Source organism: Hydra viridissima, unplaced genomic scaffold, assembly GCF_058129835.1.
Source record: "Hydra viridissima isolate aposymbiotic clone 2 unplaced genomic scaffold, HvirCarnegie_v1 scaffold_16, whole genome shotgun sequence".
NCBI classification, from domain to species: Eukaryota; Metazoa; Cnidaria; class Hydrozoa; order Anthoathecata; family Hydridae; genus Hydra; species Hydra viridissima.
In genome coordinates, this window is record NW_028324315.1 from 5,037,653 (window position 1) to 5,052,548 (window position 14,896).

The window sequence follows — 14,896 nt, forward strand, 5'->3', positions numbered from 1 at the left end:
AAAATTACAACTAAACACAGAATTGTGAACAGGAGAAAGTCTAATAATAACAGAGAAAAAAATTTAAAAAAAAAACTTTTTAAAATTCATAAATATTTGAGAATTCAAAACTTATAAACTACACAACTGAGTACTTAAAAAGATTTTTAAAAAAATCTATAAAAACTGTAAAAAAGTTAGAGTAATTTAAAATACTTTATAACAAATTCAAACACAACACAAAAAACTTTCAAAATTAAAATCCTAGGCAACAAAAATACAGGCCCCAAAATAGGAAAACAGCCTTGAGAAATATATTTTTCTATGATTTTTTAACACAAATAAAAAAGTTTATTAGATTTAAAAAGGAAACTAAACATTTAGAAAAGTTGTATTTCTGGATTGCATAAATAACATACTAATTATATACTTGACATAATTAACATAAGTTAACAAATAGTTACAAAAAAAAACCTGATTAAGGTTCAGCTTAACAAAATTTTTAACTTTAAATAAAATAATAAGAAAGTTAAATAATTTTTAAATAAATAAATAACATCAAAAACTGTTTACAAACTAATTTTTTTTTACATTTTATTTCAGGTGTTTTTTTAGAAAAGCAGTTAAACATGGTGCAATTCTTTTATAGCCTCGATTTGAAGGATGCAAATAATCAAGCATATCTTCATGAGATATTGTAGAATCTTCACGAACAAAACCTGGATCCACATTAAGGTAGTATGAATTAGGAATGGAGTTAAGCACTTTTTCAATTCCATAATTTACTTGATTGATTTTATCACGAAGACAATTTGGTTTTTCACCACGAGGTAAAATACCCTAAAATAATGGAGTTTTAATCAAATTTTATTTTTTCACAATTAGAAAAAAAAAAATTTCAGCACATATGATAAATTACAAGATACAGTGACAGAAAAATATGTGAATTTTAAAAAAGTGATAAAATAATAGGTTGTTTAGTTTGCACAATTTGTAAGAAAATATTTGTGTAGATTCTTATGACATGTAAGAAATGGTTAGTAAGATAATCTTTGTAAAATTAGAGACTTGAAGATGCAGACCATTATATTGGCCTTCGTATACCTTTTAAAAAAGGTCTTCAAAAGTGAAGCACAATAAAGTAACATGACCTATACCATCATCACTTGATTGTTCTCGCTTCTCTAAATATTTTATCAGAGTAATGAGCATTGGTAGTTTCACAACTAATTTCCCAATTAAACATCTTTCAATTAAACATCAACAGAAATTTAACTGAGCTGTGTAATTCAAAATTGACATTGTGAGTACTCTTGTATGCCTGATATTCATTTGCAAATATTACACAAGATTTATCTATTTTTTAATCATGAGGATTTTTAAGATTTTCTAATAATATATAATGCATCTCGGACATTTTCCGAAATCTTTATTTGCTTTCAGAATGTAAGGGTGTGAATATAAATATTTCTTATGTATACATTAAAAATATTATGTTAACTCAAAAAGAAAGCACATTAAATCTCAAAAATGTTAAAATATGGGCTTACATTACATTTTACACACACTGTACAGCTAAAATACAAATTTTTTATCTGCTTTAAAGTTATGTTTATTGTTTTAAGAACTTTTAAAAACTTGCTAACATATAAAATATTGGACTCATACTTCATATAAAATATTGCACTCATACTTCTTCATAAAACATATGCATGCATGCATATGTTTATGAAGAACATACATACATACATACATACATACATACATACATACATACATACATACATACATACATACATACATACATACATACATACATACATACATACATACATACATACATACATACATACATACATACATACATACATTACACTAAGTAAAATAATAAAATAAAAATATAAATCAAATAAAATCAAACTTTATGAAGTCCTCAATGAAGCTTATAATAAACTTTAACTTACCAATACAATAGACTTGCATTTATTACTAGTCACCTTCCATACAATTGCTTCTAAAGCTTCCACTATCTCTTCACTAGTATTTTCATGGTTGTTTGTACCAACCCATATTACAACAATCTTTATAGCAAAACAATTTTATACTGACTTATTTAAAGAAAATTCAGCAAATAAATTTCAACATAATGTAGGCATTCATTATTTACAGAACAATTAAAATTATTTTATTTACAAGTACCTTCGGTGAGCAGGCATCTAAGAGACCATTGCTCAATCTCCACAACACATTTCCTGTACAGTCTCCAGGCATCCCTGCATTTACAACTTTAAACCGTGTTATTTCTTCATTCCATGTCTAAAACATTAAGATTCTACTTAAATACTGATTTAATGTTTAGAAAACCCATTAACATATTCTATTTTGTTAACACAAAATGATTTAACAAACCACATTTAACCATTTTAGTTTTTTTAAAAGAACTAAAAGCTATACTTTAAATAACTAAACAAAAGCTATACTTTGACACTAACATATACTTAAACAGGATAAACTAAATAATAAATCATTTTAAATCATACAAACTGTGACAATTCTACAATCAAATACTTTGATTTTAAAGTGTATAAAGAAACTGTTTATTCACCATTGAATTTATAGTCAAATTTTTTTATATATTATTATTTATATGTAATATAATTTATAGTCAAACTAACCTGAGTATCTTGGAATTTATGAACAATAGAGTCCCCAACAAATAATACATCAGGCTTAATTATTTGGCAATCTTTAATATGGTAAGCATGCTAAAAAATATATATGTATAACTATTTTACTTTAGGAATCTTGAAAAAGAAAAATTGGATCCATTCCATAAAACATTAACATAACATAATTTTGTGGCCTGGTGTTAAAGTATCAATATTAAAAATTTTTTTGTTAATTGACAGTTTAGCACCAGGCCACAGAACTAATGATGAACAAGTCTAGCATCAAAAACCTTTTCTTCCATGCTCATTACTCAAACGCATTCAATTTTTTTAAAAAAATTATTAATGGTAATACAACACAGAATAAAAAACTGCAAACTATTACTATGCTCATCCATCTACCATCTTTTTGTACATCTTCTACGGGAGAAGCTTCTAAAGCACTATTTTTCATCACTAAACACAATCGTCTTTCTTTATTAACATTAGTATACTTTTGCTGATATAAGTTGATACAATAAAAAAAAAAAAAAACTTTTATACTTTCTTTTAACACAATTAAGATTATTAAATATTTCTTAAATCTCATTAATACCAAAATGTGTGCAAAAAACTTTTGTGCGTAAAAATAAACTTTGTGTGCAGTTATGTAGTAATTGAAAACTTTCAAATGAGCAAAGTTCTTAATAGTGCAGCAGATTAGCATTAAAAATGACTAAAATTGTGCAAAATTGGATAAAAGCATGAAATTTTCACCAATAACTCAGAAAATTATGCTGATCATTTTAAGATATGGTGGCAAAGCATAGCATGACCAAAACTGTCTTGAATCCATGATGGCAGCTACCACCATCTTGGATTTATAAAAACCTTATTAAATTTTAATCCGTTTAACTAATCTTGGCCAAAATTTAAGGGATGGTAGATCATTCAAAGTATACATTGATCGTACATGCACCAATGAGTGGGAAAGAGGCTTGGGCACAGCCCTCTTGCCCAAGAAATACCCTCTCCCCCCTGCTTTTTTTTTTAAAAAAAATTTTTTAATTTTTTTAATAAATATTTCTAAAAAACTTCTTACTCAATAAAAAAGTTTAAAGCAGCTAAGAAGCTAAAACAACTTTTAATAAGCTATCTCTGGTACACCCTCGATCTCTGGTACACTCTCCTTGACAACTGCAAAGAGCAGTATATTTCAAGCTGTTACGCACACATTTACAGTGGCATGTTGTACAACCTGTCTTACATCCGCACTGAATTAACTCAGGACAGCATTTATCAGCTTCAGGAAGCGTCATCGATATTGAATGCGTGTAATTTGTGCAGCCCTTGACAAACACACCGCATCACAATCACAGTCATATTGACAGGCTTTAAGAAGTGCTGGAACAATGTCACAATTAAAAATAAGTAAAACATCTCAACCTTCCTGTTGTGCATGCATGTTGAGAAAATGGGCTTTTAGTTTTTCTTTCAAACGTGTGCTATGTATATGCTAAGTTGGTGTATGTAGCCTATTTTCAGTTAGTTGGGACAAGCAATCAGCATATAGTCTAGCTGGATCAGCTAGTTTGAAAATGGGTGTGATACCATTCTCTGGCCTTGTTTCTTCAATGTAAACAATCAACTGTGCAAAAAAAATACCATGTTCACAGTCAACTTCATCTTCTACTTGCTGCATTTCAGCACGCATGCGTCTATTAAAAGCATGTTTTTTGTTGTACAGATCATTATGACACTTAGTGTGATACTTAGCGTCTTGAGCAATTAAATCTGTGTTGCTCAACTTGGTCAATAATATAGAATCACCCAAGGTAATAGCACACTCGCGGACTTTAATATCCAGATCCATGGTACAGATGCTGTGCAATGAGTATCACAAACCAAATTTGATTTTCTCATATCACTTGACATTGATCGCCTGAATGAACTGTGCTCAACCTTAAGTGCCTGGGCTTCATTTAATAAGGATTCACCCTCTGCAGCTAGTGATGCACAACAAAAACGTTTAGCTGCTCGATTGAGTTCAGTGGAATAGTAAAACATTATGCAGGGTTTATGCCACTTAGCTTTATTTGCAATCAAAGTACTTTAAAAGCCACTGCCATCATCTAATCGCTGAATATAAAATCCAGGCAGTAGCAAATCTGCCAGCACAAATTGTGGTAAGATTTCAGCAAGTGATTTGTAACTTGTCAAACAATCCGAACGCTTAGAATTAGCGAGGCAAATCAACTTGTTTGCAGAGGTACTTTGGCAGAAAATACATTTTGCCCAGTCAATCGGATTAGGTCTGTACAAAACTTCATTCTCCGTAGAAATTGGATGTGCAACAATATATCGCTTGGCCATAATATATGTATAGAGGCCTAGGAATGATATATATACATACGTATATATATATATATATATATATATATATATATATATATATATATATATATATATATAAAATATCAATACATAAAAAATAACTATAAACTTAGTTTTAATCGATAAAGATTGTTTATCTATTTTTCAAAACTTTTATATTTCATTTGTGATGTGATTTGTCTTTTAATCATTTTTTTTTTTTTTAATCATTTTTTTAAAATCATTTTTTTAAATAGAACTGGACGTGACACCATATCTTAAATGCATTGGATACTTATTTTCTACATCTAAAAAATATTTCATGCTTTTATCCACTCTTGCACAATTGTTATGCTAATCTGCTGCACTATAACATATATTTCCTTCTCTTCTGAATTAAACAATATATATAAAGTTATAGAAAATATTTTGAGATCACAAGAAAGCCTAAAAAAAAGTATGCAAATTATTTAAGAACAGAAAATTAAGCGAGTAAAATGCTTCAAAAATAAATAGTCATAAATAATAAACAAATGAAAACGATAATAACAGTATAAACTAAAAATCAATATAATAAATTTAAAGTATATATAGTAAAATTTATGCTATATATTGTAAAACTCATGCTATATGTAATAAAACCTATGCTGTATATTGTAAAACTCATACTATATACTGTGAAATTCATAATATATATTATGAGATTCACAAATTCATATATATTGTAATATTCATAATAGATATAATACTTTTAACAAAAATGTTCCAGAAAATGACAAAATTAATGAAACATTTTGATGATATTAAAAATTGTTATTAGTTGATGATATTAAAAATGTTATTAGTTAAATGATTTGTAAATAATAGTAAAAATGGTTTAAAAAAAAATCTATTTTTTTTAAGAAAAAGAAAAACTTACATTCATTCTTTATGATTAATGAAGTAACACTATGAGTCATAGTGATAAATATATGAATACAGATGTGTGTTTATGATGTATCCATTACACAATATATTACATATAAACAGAGTTTTTAAAACTCATCTTTGTCAAAAAGAAATTTGAAAAAAATACATAACATTTTGATAGACAGATATCTTTGCTGATTGAGCTAGTGTGTCTAATTTCACTCCAGTATAAGATTTCATATAACTCTGTAAAGCATCACATCAATGAAAATCTTTTTCATTAGTCAAACATTTGAAGGTCTCATCTCCAATATACGTTTGGGAATGTTGTAAACAACTTTTTTTGTAGGTCAACACTCAGTGGAGCACAGTTAGCATCTGAAAATTAAAATTTTCAGAGGAAAATAAACAGTTCTTTCATTAACTTTATATAATTTTTTAAAATTAAAAAGTAATTTTCAGGAACTCTGCTCAAAATGTCTATTACATGATTGGACTTGTCATTCTTTGATTTGCAATCACCATTGATTATAGATATTTTTCTTTGTAAAGAAAAATATAAAATAAAAATTGTTTTTATTGTAAATATGGAAAAATCTTTGGAGTGCATATTCACTAAGTAACTTGACAATAGTCTTTAAAAAGAATCTCGCCATAGTATTCTTATTGAAAAAATATATGTTAAAAAAAAAGACTAAAATTTATAATCACATTTATATCAATAAATCTATGAATATATATTTTTTTAATTAAAAAGTTTAAAAACTATTAACCGCAATACTTTCAATAACAAAATAGAATACTATAAGAAAGCATTTAAGAAAGCACCTCTTGATAGCTATCTTTATACAACATTCGTGTTATTTATTCAAGAAAGCACCTCTTGACAGCTGTCTTTATACAACATTCAACAACATTCGTGTTATTTAACATAACAAAACATCTTTTAAATATTGAAAAGAGGTTTTCGAAAAGTTATTACAATTTTCATTTTTTCATTCCTGCTGTAATCAACTTGATCATCTTTTTCATTTCCTCTGTACTGCCTTGTCCATGCTGCTTCAAATGGCGTTCCATGTAATCAATACGGTAAAATTTCTTTTCACATATGGGACATGCATGCTCACCACTGCTGTCTTTCACATGCTTCTTAAAATGACGACTGCAGTTACTTTGTTGGGCAATCATTGATCCACAAACTTTGCATCTCAAGAGAAACAAATTAGAAATTTATTGCAAGAAGAAAAAGTTTTTAATGACTATAAAAACATTTTAAAGTTTATTGAAAATATATATATAAAAAAAGTGTAGAATCAAAAGTAATTTAAATGTAAGTTTTACTTGAATGATTGGCTCACTCTACAACCATCCACAAAATTTTCAAGTGTTTCAAAATATGTTTTCCAGTCACTTGATGTCATAGGTTTTGGCGAAGAACCATCTTTGTTTTCACAGTCGCTAAAAGCCTACATTATTTGGAGAACAGAAAAAATTAAGGCTTAACAAAACAAATTGTAAGTATATAGAGCCCAAGAGTCAATTTACACTTTTATTGGGCAATTTAAACTTTCAAAACATACATATATTGAACTACTGAGATTTCTGTATTAAAGTTAGGCTTGGAAATTACTTCAAAGTACTTTTACCTATAACTATTTTATATAACTCATTCTATAACTCATTATTTTAACATTATATAACAGTTCTATAACTCATTATTTTCACTTCTGACTGTTGAACTGAGTGTAAGAAACCTAAAATTGATTGGGAAAATGCAAAATGTTATGTAATTTTAACTTCTTAATTCCAATTCCTGAAGGAATTTCTTGATAAAATTATTAGGTGAGTCTTTATGAAAAATTCAAAAATCCCACTACCCATTTAAACAACAGAACAAGACATGAAAATTTCACAAATTGACATTAACAGTAATATCAATGTTACTGGGTTTAAATTAAACCATTAATGTAAAAAATGTTACAGTAAACCTACAGCTTCGCCTTCCTGTTTAAGCCCAAATGGTTGCTTTGCAGGATTAATACCTGTTACATCAGACATTCCAAGTTTTCTTTTAGAACTTGATCCTTGAATGTGTCCATCTTCTTTCATTTGAATGTTTAAAGTTGATCCACTGATTGTTTCTTCATTTTTTATGTTAATTTTACATGGTGGAGTAGCCTGATTGAAAAACAAGAAAACTAAAAAACACCTTACATTAATAAAAATTAAAAATAAATTTGAAATGAAAAAGAAGCCAAACATTTAAAAGTTATTAATTGTTAATTTAAGTTTAACTTTAAAATCAAAAAATTTGCATTTTACTAAATACAAAAAAAATCTAAAAACATATTTAGGAAATAAATCTTCTTCAATATTAAAAACTTAAATTTAGTTTACTATTAAGATGTTTTTATATGGTTCACATTTATAAATTTAAATTCAAAGATGATAAAGATTTAAAAATCTTGTTAAAATAGTCATGATAAGTTAAAGTAGATTGTTGACCTAAATTAGAATTTAATGGAAGTTCCAAGTTAAAATGTAATGAAAATCTCACCTGTAAACCACTTAAGGTGTATACCATTTGAGGTTGATTTTGATTGACATCTTCATCATCACTATCAATTATTAATGTTGGTTCATTATCAGCAGGTGATATACTAGAAATATTTTGTTGTTGATTGATAAGAGCTTGTTGAAACTGAGACAACTGTATAAAGTTGGGAGACATATGCTGTTTTGGTGTCAATGGTTTTATTTGCTGTTTTGGGGTTATTTGCTGTTTTGGGGTTATTTGCTGTTTTGGGGTTAGTTGCTGTTTTGGGGTCAGTTGCTGTTTTGGGGTCAGTAGCTGTTTTGCCATAGAAGCTTTTGTTTGCTTTGGAGTTTTGGGTGTTGTAGCTCTTTGAATAACTGTCATCTTTTTTTTTGGTGTAATCTCTTGCATGTGAATAGCAGGGTTAGAAAACTGCTGTAGGTGAGGTTTATTTGGGATTTCTATGGGAGGTCTCTATTTGTAACAAAGTAAAAATACTAATGAAATAATTTCAGAAATAATGATGGTTAAACACCAGTAAGGGAAAAAACTATATTTTTTATTATTAAGATGGGAATGAAAAATATTTTAAAAATTACCTTTAGATTAGAAGTGTTGTTATAAATATTTGCGGAACTAGAACTATTTATAAAACACCAAAACTTATCTGTCAAGTCTTGAAAACTGGTTAAAGAATCTGCACGCTCCCAAGTTGGTGCCCATTTCACTTGATAATAGGCAATACCATTCTAAAACATAAAAATTTAATACAATGTTAATGAAAGCATACTACTAAAACACTTACAGTGTCCCTAAAAAAAAAAATGGGACAACATGATTGTTATTTTAAAAAAAATTGGTGCCCATTTCACTTAATAATAGGCAATGCCATTCATAAAACTCAATGTTGTGTCAATTATTTTTAAATTTTGTAATACAAAATAACAATTACTACTTCCTTCATTAAAACATAAAATAATTTAATTAAATTGTTGAAATTTAACTGCAGAAGTGCTAAAAATTATTTTAAAAATAAAGTAAAATTGATTCTAATTTTTTTTTTATTTTTGGTTATAAATATTTAACACCTAATATATTTGCACTATTTTACTAATCAAGATTAAAAAAAAAATTAAAAAAAAAAGTGGGACCCTCACAATTATTAACAAAAGGCCACATAAGGATTTCTTTAAAATAACATTTTCTATTTCACGTTACATTTTTTTTTTTTGTAATGTAAAATTGCTTTTAACTTTTCATCTGTTCATGTTTAAAAAAATATTACATTATTTTATGCAAATTAAATGGTTTAACAATTTTATATACACTAGGAAAAAATACTTAAATGGCAAAAATTATAGAATTAGATGCTTTTGATTCTGCTTTACCAAAATTTAACCATTAATAAGGTATGAGACATTCATACTCATAGCATTTTAGTGTTTAGCTTTAATGTTATCATTTGCTTATAATCTAAAACTCATATTTTTACCAATTTAAGAAAAAACATGTTTCAGTCTTAATCTTAAAGTATAATAATTCAATTGCGCAATGCAGATTGGTCTTTGCGTAATAATTTCAAAGAAGTTGGATGTGGTAAATCCACAGCTTAAAGAATCATGTCCAGATTTTTGTTTGAAAATTTAAATTAACAGGAAGTTAGGAGCAAGAAACTGCAGAAAGCAAAAAACTTAAAGCAAAAAACTGCAGAAAGAGAATGTTTTATTGTCAGCAAAGTAGTGAAGAATCATAGGATATCAGTGAGTCAGATAAAGGAAAATTTAACCATTGAACACTTATATAAAAAGACAATTGTTGCAAGAATAAAGGTAGGTAAAGAGTTTACTTCAGGGTAGAAAACAAAAAAGTATTTCATAAACAAGAAAAACCGTGCTAAATGACTAAAATGCTGCAGAGATCACTTGAACTGGACTTAACTGGACTGGTATATAAAAAATACTGGAATACTTACCTTTGAGTGGCCAACAAAATCACCTGATCTTAATCCAATTGTGCTCTATATTAGATGCTAAACTCAAAGATAGAAAATGAAAATGAGTTATTCTTAACACTTTAAAATGGTTGGAATTTACTGGTTGTTAACTTTTTAACAAAACTGGTTGAAAGCATGGTCCACAGATGCCAAACGGTTATTGATGCTAAAGCCTATGCAACCAAGTATTAGAACTAATCAAAATACTTAAAACCGATTGAATTTCTATTTAATAGTTATGAGGGTAAACTAACTGTATTAAGTATTTAGTATTTAACAACAAAAAGTAGTTTTACCCTAACCATAACAATTTTGTTAAATCTTTTTATTTTTAACAAAGAAATTTTTAATAGAAATTATTTTTTAACATACTTGGAATAAAATTTTTAAAAAAATGACAATGATCATGAAATCCCTTTTTTTTTGAGGACACTGTACGTGCTTGGGACAATCAGTTAGAACCCATTTTTACTAGCCAGACTGCTTTTGATAAGTTGCAAAATCTTTACACTTAACAACTTAAAATGGTTAGAATAAAGGATTTTCAGAGCTTGGTAAAAACTGTGCAGCAAATTATTATCAAGAATATTTAGAAATAGACTGAACTTGTTCTAATATTGAACAATGACAAAAGTTTTATATACCAAAAACTAAAGAGACTTGCTTCAAAAGAAATTTTTGAAAATGTAACCATTCAAGATTCTGCATAATACAGAACCGACAAGAATGTTCATGAGCTGTAATTAAATGTGAAGAGCCAAACCAAAAAAATGTTTCTGCTAACAAGTGAGCCTAACATTACTCAACCCAAAGAATTTACAAAAAAATATGTACCTGGAGATTTTCAAAACACAAAGTTTGGCAAACTGTGATTTAAATCTGATTTATTACTATTCATGAAGTGATTTTTAAGACTTGGAAGGAACCGAATGCAAGTTTTTAAAAAAATATTTAATCATATCCAGAAATGTAATAGAAATCAACAAAAAACAAATAAAATAGGTTAAAGGTGGTAATTTTTTGCCTATTTATAAAAAAATTATTTTACAATTAGTTAATATATATTGTAAATAATATAAATTTAATTGTAGAGAAAATAACTTTAAAGGTGTGAATCTGTGAAATCTGGAAAAACTCTTGAAGTAAAAAAGTATCTACTCTAATTCCATTGTCTGAAACCAATTACATTCTTTTGCTTAAGAATCAATTCCAATGGCATAAAGAATTGAAGCCCTAATGGTCTATTTATTTTAATATAATTATTGGTGAAGAAATTATAAAAGCCACACAAGCTTAAGAAGTGAGAATGTAATGTGAAAGAAACTACAAGTGAATATTTTCAGGCACAAGGTTAATATCAAAAAACTGTAAAAAAAACAGTATTAACATAAAAATTGTATAGTTTAATATAGCAGTCCTTTTTCAATTTTTTCCTGATAAAACCTTATTTAGAATAATCTATAAAATTATCTTTAAAAATTTAATACTTTTTTTTCACAATAAGCTATTATAACATTTAGAAACTCAAAATTTTCTCTACAGCCTCTTATATACTCTACGACATCTCCAATTAGCTAAATATATATTTGTTTAAACTATACCTAGTTAGTACTAGTTATAAGTTTAATAGGTATCTATTTTTAAAATCAATCAAATATATCAAGATTAGTATAATTTATCTTTAAACTTAAGTTAATCTTTGAATTTAGTTTTACTTTACTTTTTATTTATAGAAGAAGAAGCTGCAGGATTAGATAATAATTACTTTAAAAACTCAAAATTTTAAATAACTTACACCGTCGACATAGAAGTCTAGAAGCCTTTCAATACAAGGTTTTTGTGTTAGTGTTGCGGACATTTTTTTTTTGCTTTTTTTTTTTTCCTGTGTTATAGAGTTACAAATTTTTTTTCTTTTTTTGGAAACTCAGGTCTCGCCTGCTCAAAAAATTCTCTATCAAAATTCAAGAATTCCCAAGGGTCATGGAAAAATTCGAAAACATTTAAATGCACGATTTTCGGATATTGCGACGCTAAATGTGGCTAACAAGACGATCTGTGAAGCGTAAAACTTTAGGATTGTTTATTTTTAAGTTTCGTTTTTTTTTTTAAAAAAAAAACGGCGCATTTAATTTGTTTATTAATAAAATTTTCGTCACATTGTAAAAAGAATACATATTTCAAAATCCTTTTGTTTTTACCAAATTGCAAGGTGGTTATTGTGTGTGTTGGTATTTGGGGTTGCTTTAACTTCAATAGAGTAGATCTGGGTAATAACTATTCAGGTCGAATTAACCAACACACTTAGAGGCGCTAGAAAACCGCATGGTTCCATCAGCAGGCATGCCGACTGATCGAAACAAACGAAAGAAGTTTCAACAAGATGCCCACTTAGCTCTCACTGTCAAAGAGTGAATTTAATAAAAATGAAGCTAATTCGATGTCCAGGCTCGAAAAGATTCAGTGGAATCATTTAAGGCTTGGACGGACAAATAATTAGTCAAGGTCCTGAATAAGTTTCATAAAGAGGTTAAAACAAGAGACCATTTGGAGAATAAAGTCACTATCAATTTTTGAAATAATCTTTGCAGTAAATAAATGCAAAAAGAAGTGTATAGATAGTAAAAAAACACGTGAGGATATTTCAAATATTAGCTTTTATGTTTATAGCTGTTGTGTCAATTTTGATTGATTGCAGCTGTTTTAATTGAGTTATCTTATTGTTGTGTTAAACAACTTTTTAAAATATAATTGTGTGTTTTAACATGACATACCCTGGTGCTAGATTAATTCAAGAATTTTTCATGAAAATTAAAAAAAAAATACTGTCAACATTTTTTTTGTTTTTATGTTAAGGTATTTTAAATAAGATTATAACAATCTTGTTTGTCTTTTTTTTTTTTTTAACCACTACACTTGTCTGTAGTATAATTTGACAAAATCTATTTGAAAAATTGAGTAGGGGAAATCCTGCTGAACACATAAATAAGCAAACAAGCAAAAAGATCCAAAGAAAGTTTAGCAAAAAACATCTGACCAGATGTGTTGTGCCCAGCCCCTTCCAACGCTTGTGACAAATTAGTGGAGTAAAGAAAAGTGACTGAGGTGTTTTTTCCCAACTACAAACTTTAGGAAAATCTATGCAAAGATCAATTATTCTAATAAACCAATGATATGTATCACCCAGTAAATCTTGGTAAAAAATTTACTCTTAAAAGGCCGATAAACGCATAAGTTTTCTTTTTATTGGCAGTTTTTATAAGAGCCAAGTATTCCTTTCAAAAAGTAGAGATTCCTAAACTTTCTTTGAAAAGTTCCTTCATCAAAGTGTTTGATGTCACCTCCATTTTTGTTGTTGTTTTTATCATTATCATTTTTCTCTTTCAAAATTTAACAAATATTTCAAATTTTCATGCTTTTAACTTATTTTTTCCATTACTGTAAGTAAATGATTTTTTGATTTTTTTTTTTAATGTATTTACAACTTTATCTTGAATATATTTGACAGCTTGTTGAATAAATTCAAAGATTGTTGTTCCCTATATTGTTCAATCTTTTTTTTGTGATGCAGTAGGAATCGATGCTTTGTGTCGACTGCTCCAGCTGTGTGTACCTTAGCTATTTCGGCATTAAATGATTCTTAGACCCCATTTTCTTGCTTTATGCTATGACAAGGAAGTTAAACAAATATCTATTTAACCAACCAACAACTAGTATTTAACACAATAACAAAGGTAAATGAAAAGTTACCATCGTCCAAATATCTAAAAATATATATGGAAAATAGAGGGGGTGAGGTGGGAAGCATCGGCGGATATAGAAGAGATACAAGGGGGACAAAGAAGTTTTCTGGGAGAACTTTTTTTTTTACACCCAAGTAAGTAGATTAGAGCCCATTGTGTTCTAAAAGAAAAGTGAAAACTTGATAAAAATTTTATTTTATTTTTAAGAAAAATTAAAGTTTATTATCAACATCTACTGTGTTAAAAAATTTGTTATTATTTGGTAGAGCAGAAAATATTGAACACAAATAAGTCAGCGTGGAGTGTCGCAAAGCACCATTTTAATTGTGAAAACTTTCTCCGTGAACATTATTTAACATATTACATTGGATTGGGGAATAATTTAGTTGCGTTTTTTATATCCTACCTTATTTTACAATGATTTTTTGCTGCTTGACAACCCTAGTAGCAAATCGACGATATTTAGCTACACTAAGTACCTATTCGAAAAAGTTTAAATGCACTAAGGTCGTATGAAAAATGTAGCTACTCTTTTTTGGAACGAGGACTTTGCATTTGATGTATTTTAAAGAATCAACCATAATGAGGGGTTAGTGGCTGATTCGTTTTTTGGATTTGGAGGCGGATGGTTTGTTTTTAAACCTCTAAAAAATTCTAAGGATTCAATGTAGGCAGTATCTAAGTAGAGTATCTAGGTAGAGTATCTAGATAGAGTTAA

The 14,896-nt window shown here is 27.8% G+C and overlaps 2 protein-coding genes across 5 annotated transcripts; both read right to left on the reverse strand.

Moving 5' to 3' along the window:
• Nucleotides 1–360: 360 nt before the first annotated feature.
• On the reverse strand, nucleotides 361–4,501 carry LOC149877656 (platelet-activating factor acetylhydrolase IB subunit alpha1-like). Its single transcript, XM_090074355.1, has 5 exons — nucleotides 3,034–4,501; nucleotides 2,655–2,744; nucleotides 2,179–2,295; nucleotides 1,944–2,060; nucleotides 361–819 (listed from the first exon to the last, which is right to left on the reverse strand). The coding sequence occupies exons 1-5, from the start codon at nucleotides 3,352–3,354 to the stop codon at nucleotides 574–576; spliced, it is 891 nt and encodes a 296-aa protein (XP_089930481.1). The 5' UTR covers nucleotides 3,355–4,501; the 3' UTR covers nucleotides 361–573.
• Nucleotides 4,502–5,927: 1,426 nt separating this feature from the next.
• LOC145181104 (uncharacterized) lies at nucleotides 5,928–12,495 on the reverse strand. 4 transcript variants are annotated; one of them, XM_090074222.1, is made up of 7 exons: nucleotides 12,234–12,476; nucleotides 9,045–9,194; nucleotides 8,467–8,919; nucleotides 7,902–8,087; nucleotides 7,251–7,375; nucleotides 6,892–7,116; nucleotides 5,928–6,287 (listed from the first exon to the last, which is right to left on the reverse strand). In XM_090074222.1, the coding sequence occupies exons 1-6, from the start codon at nucleotides 12,294–12,296 to the stop codon at nucleotides 6,897–6,899; spliced, it is 1,197 nt and encodes a 398-aa protein (XP_089930348.1). In that variant the 5' UTR covers nucleotides 12,297–12,476; the 3' UTR covers nucleotides 5,928–6,287; nucleotides 6,892–6,896. The 4 variants fall into 4 exon arrangements, 2 of the variants coding, with proteins under 2 accessions (XP_089930348.1, XP_089930347.1); XR_016448044.1 differs by having other exon boundaries at nucleotides 5,985–6,287; nucleotides 6,738–7,116; XM_090074221.1 differs by lacking the exon at nucleotides 5,928–6,287 and having other exon boundaries at nucleotides 6,610–7,116; nucleotides 12,234–12,495.
• Between the last annotated feature and the right edge of the window lie 2,401 nt (nucleotides 12,496–14,896).

Bases quoted from the DNA above. Each gene is read 5' to 3' on its own strand.
- LOC149877656 (XM_090074355.1), bottom strand. From the start codon at position 3,354: ATGCTAATCTGCTGCACTATTAAGAACTTTGCTCATTTGAAAGTTTTC. The intron at 2,296-2,654 runs GTTAGTTTGACT...TTAATGTTTTAG, and splicing joins ATAAATTCCAAGATACTCAG to ACATGGAATGAAGAAATAAC. The intron at 2,061-2,178 runs GTACTTGTAAAT...TTTGCTATAAAG, and splicing joins TAGATGCCTGCTCACCGAAG to ATTGTTGTAATATGGGTTGG.
- LOC145181104 (XM_090074222.1), bottom strand. From the start codon at position 12,296: ATGTCCGCAACACTAACACAAAAACCTTGTATTGAAAGGCTTCTAGAC. The intron at 9,195-12,233 runs GTAAGTTATTTA...TTTATGTTTTAG, and splicing joins TAGACTTCTATGTCGACGGT to AATGGTATTGCCTATTATCA. The intron at 8,088-8,466 runs GTGAGATTTTCA...TTTTTCAATCAG, and splicing joins ACACCTTAAGTGGTTTACAG to GCTACTCCACCATGTAAAAT.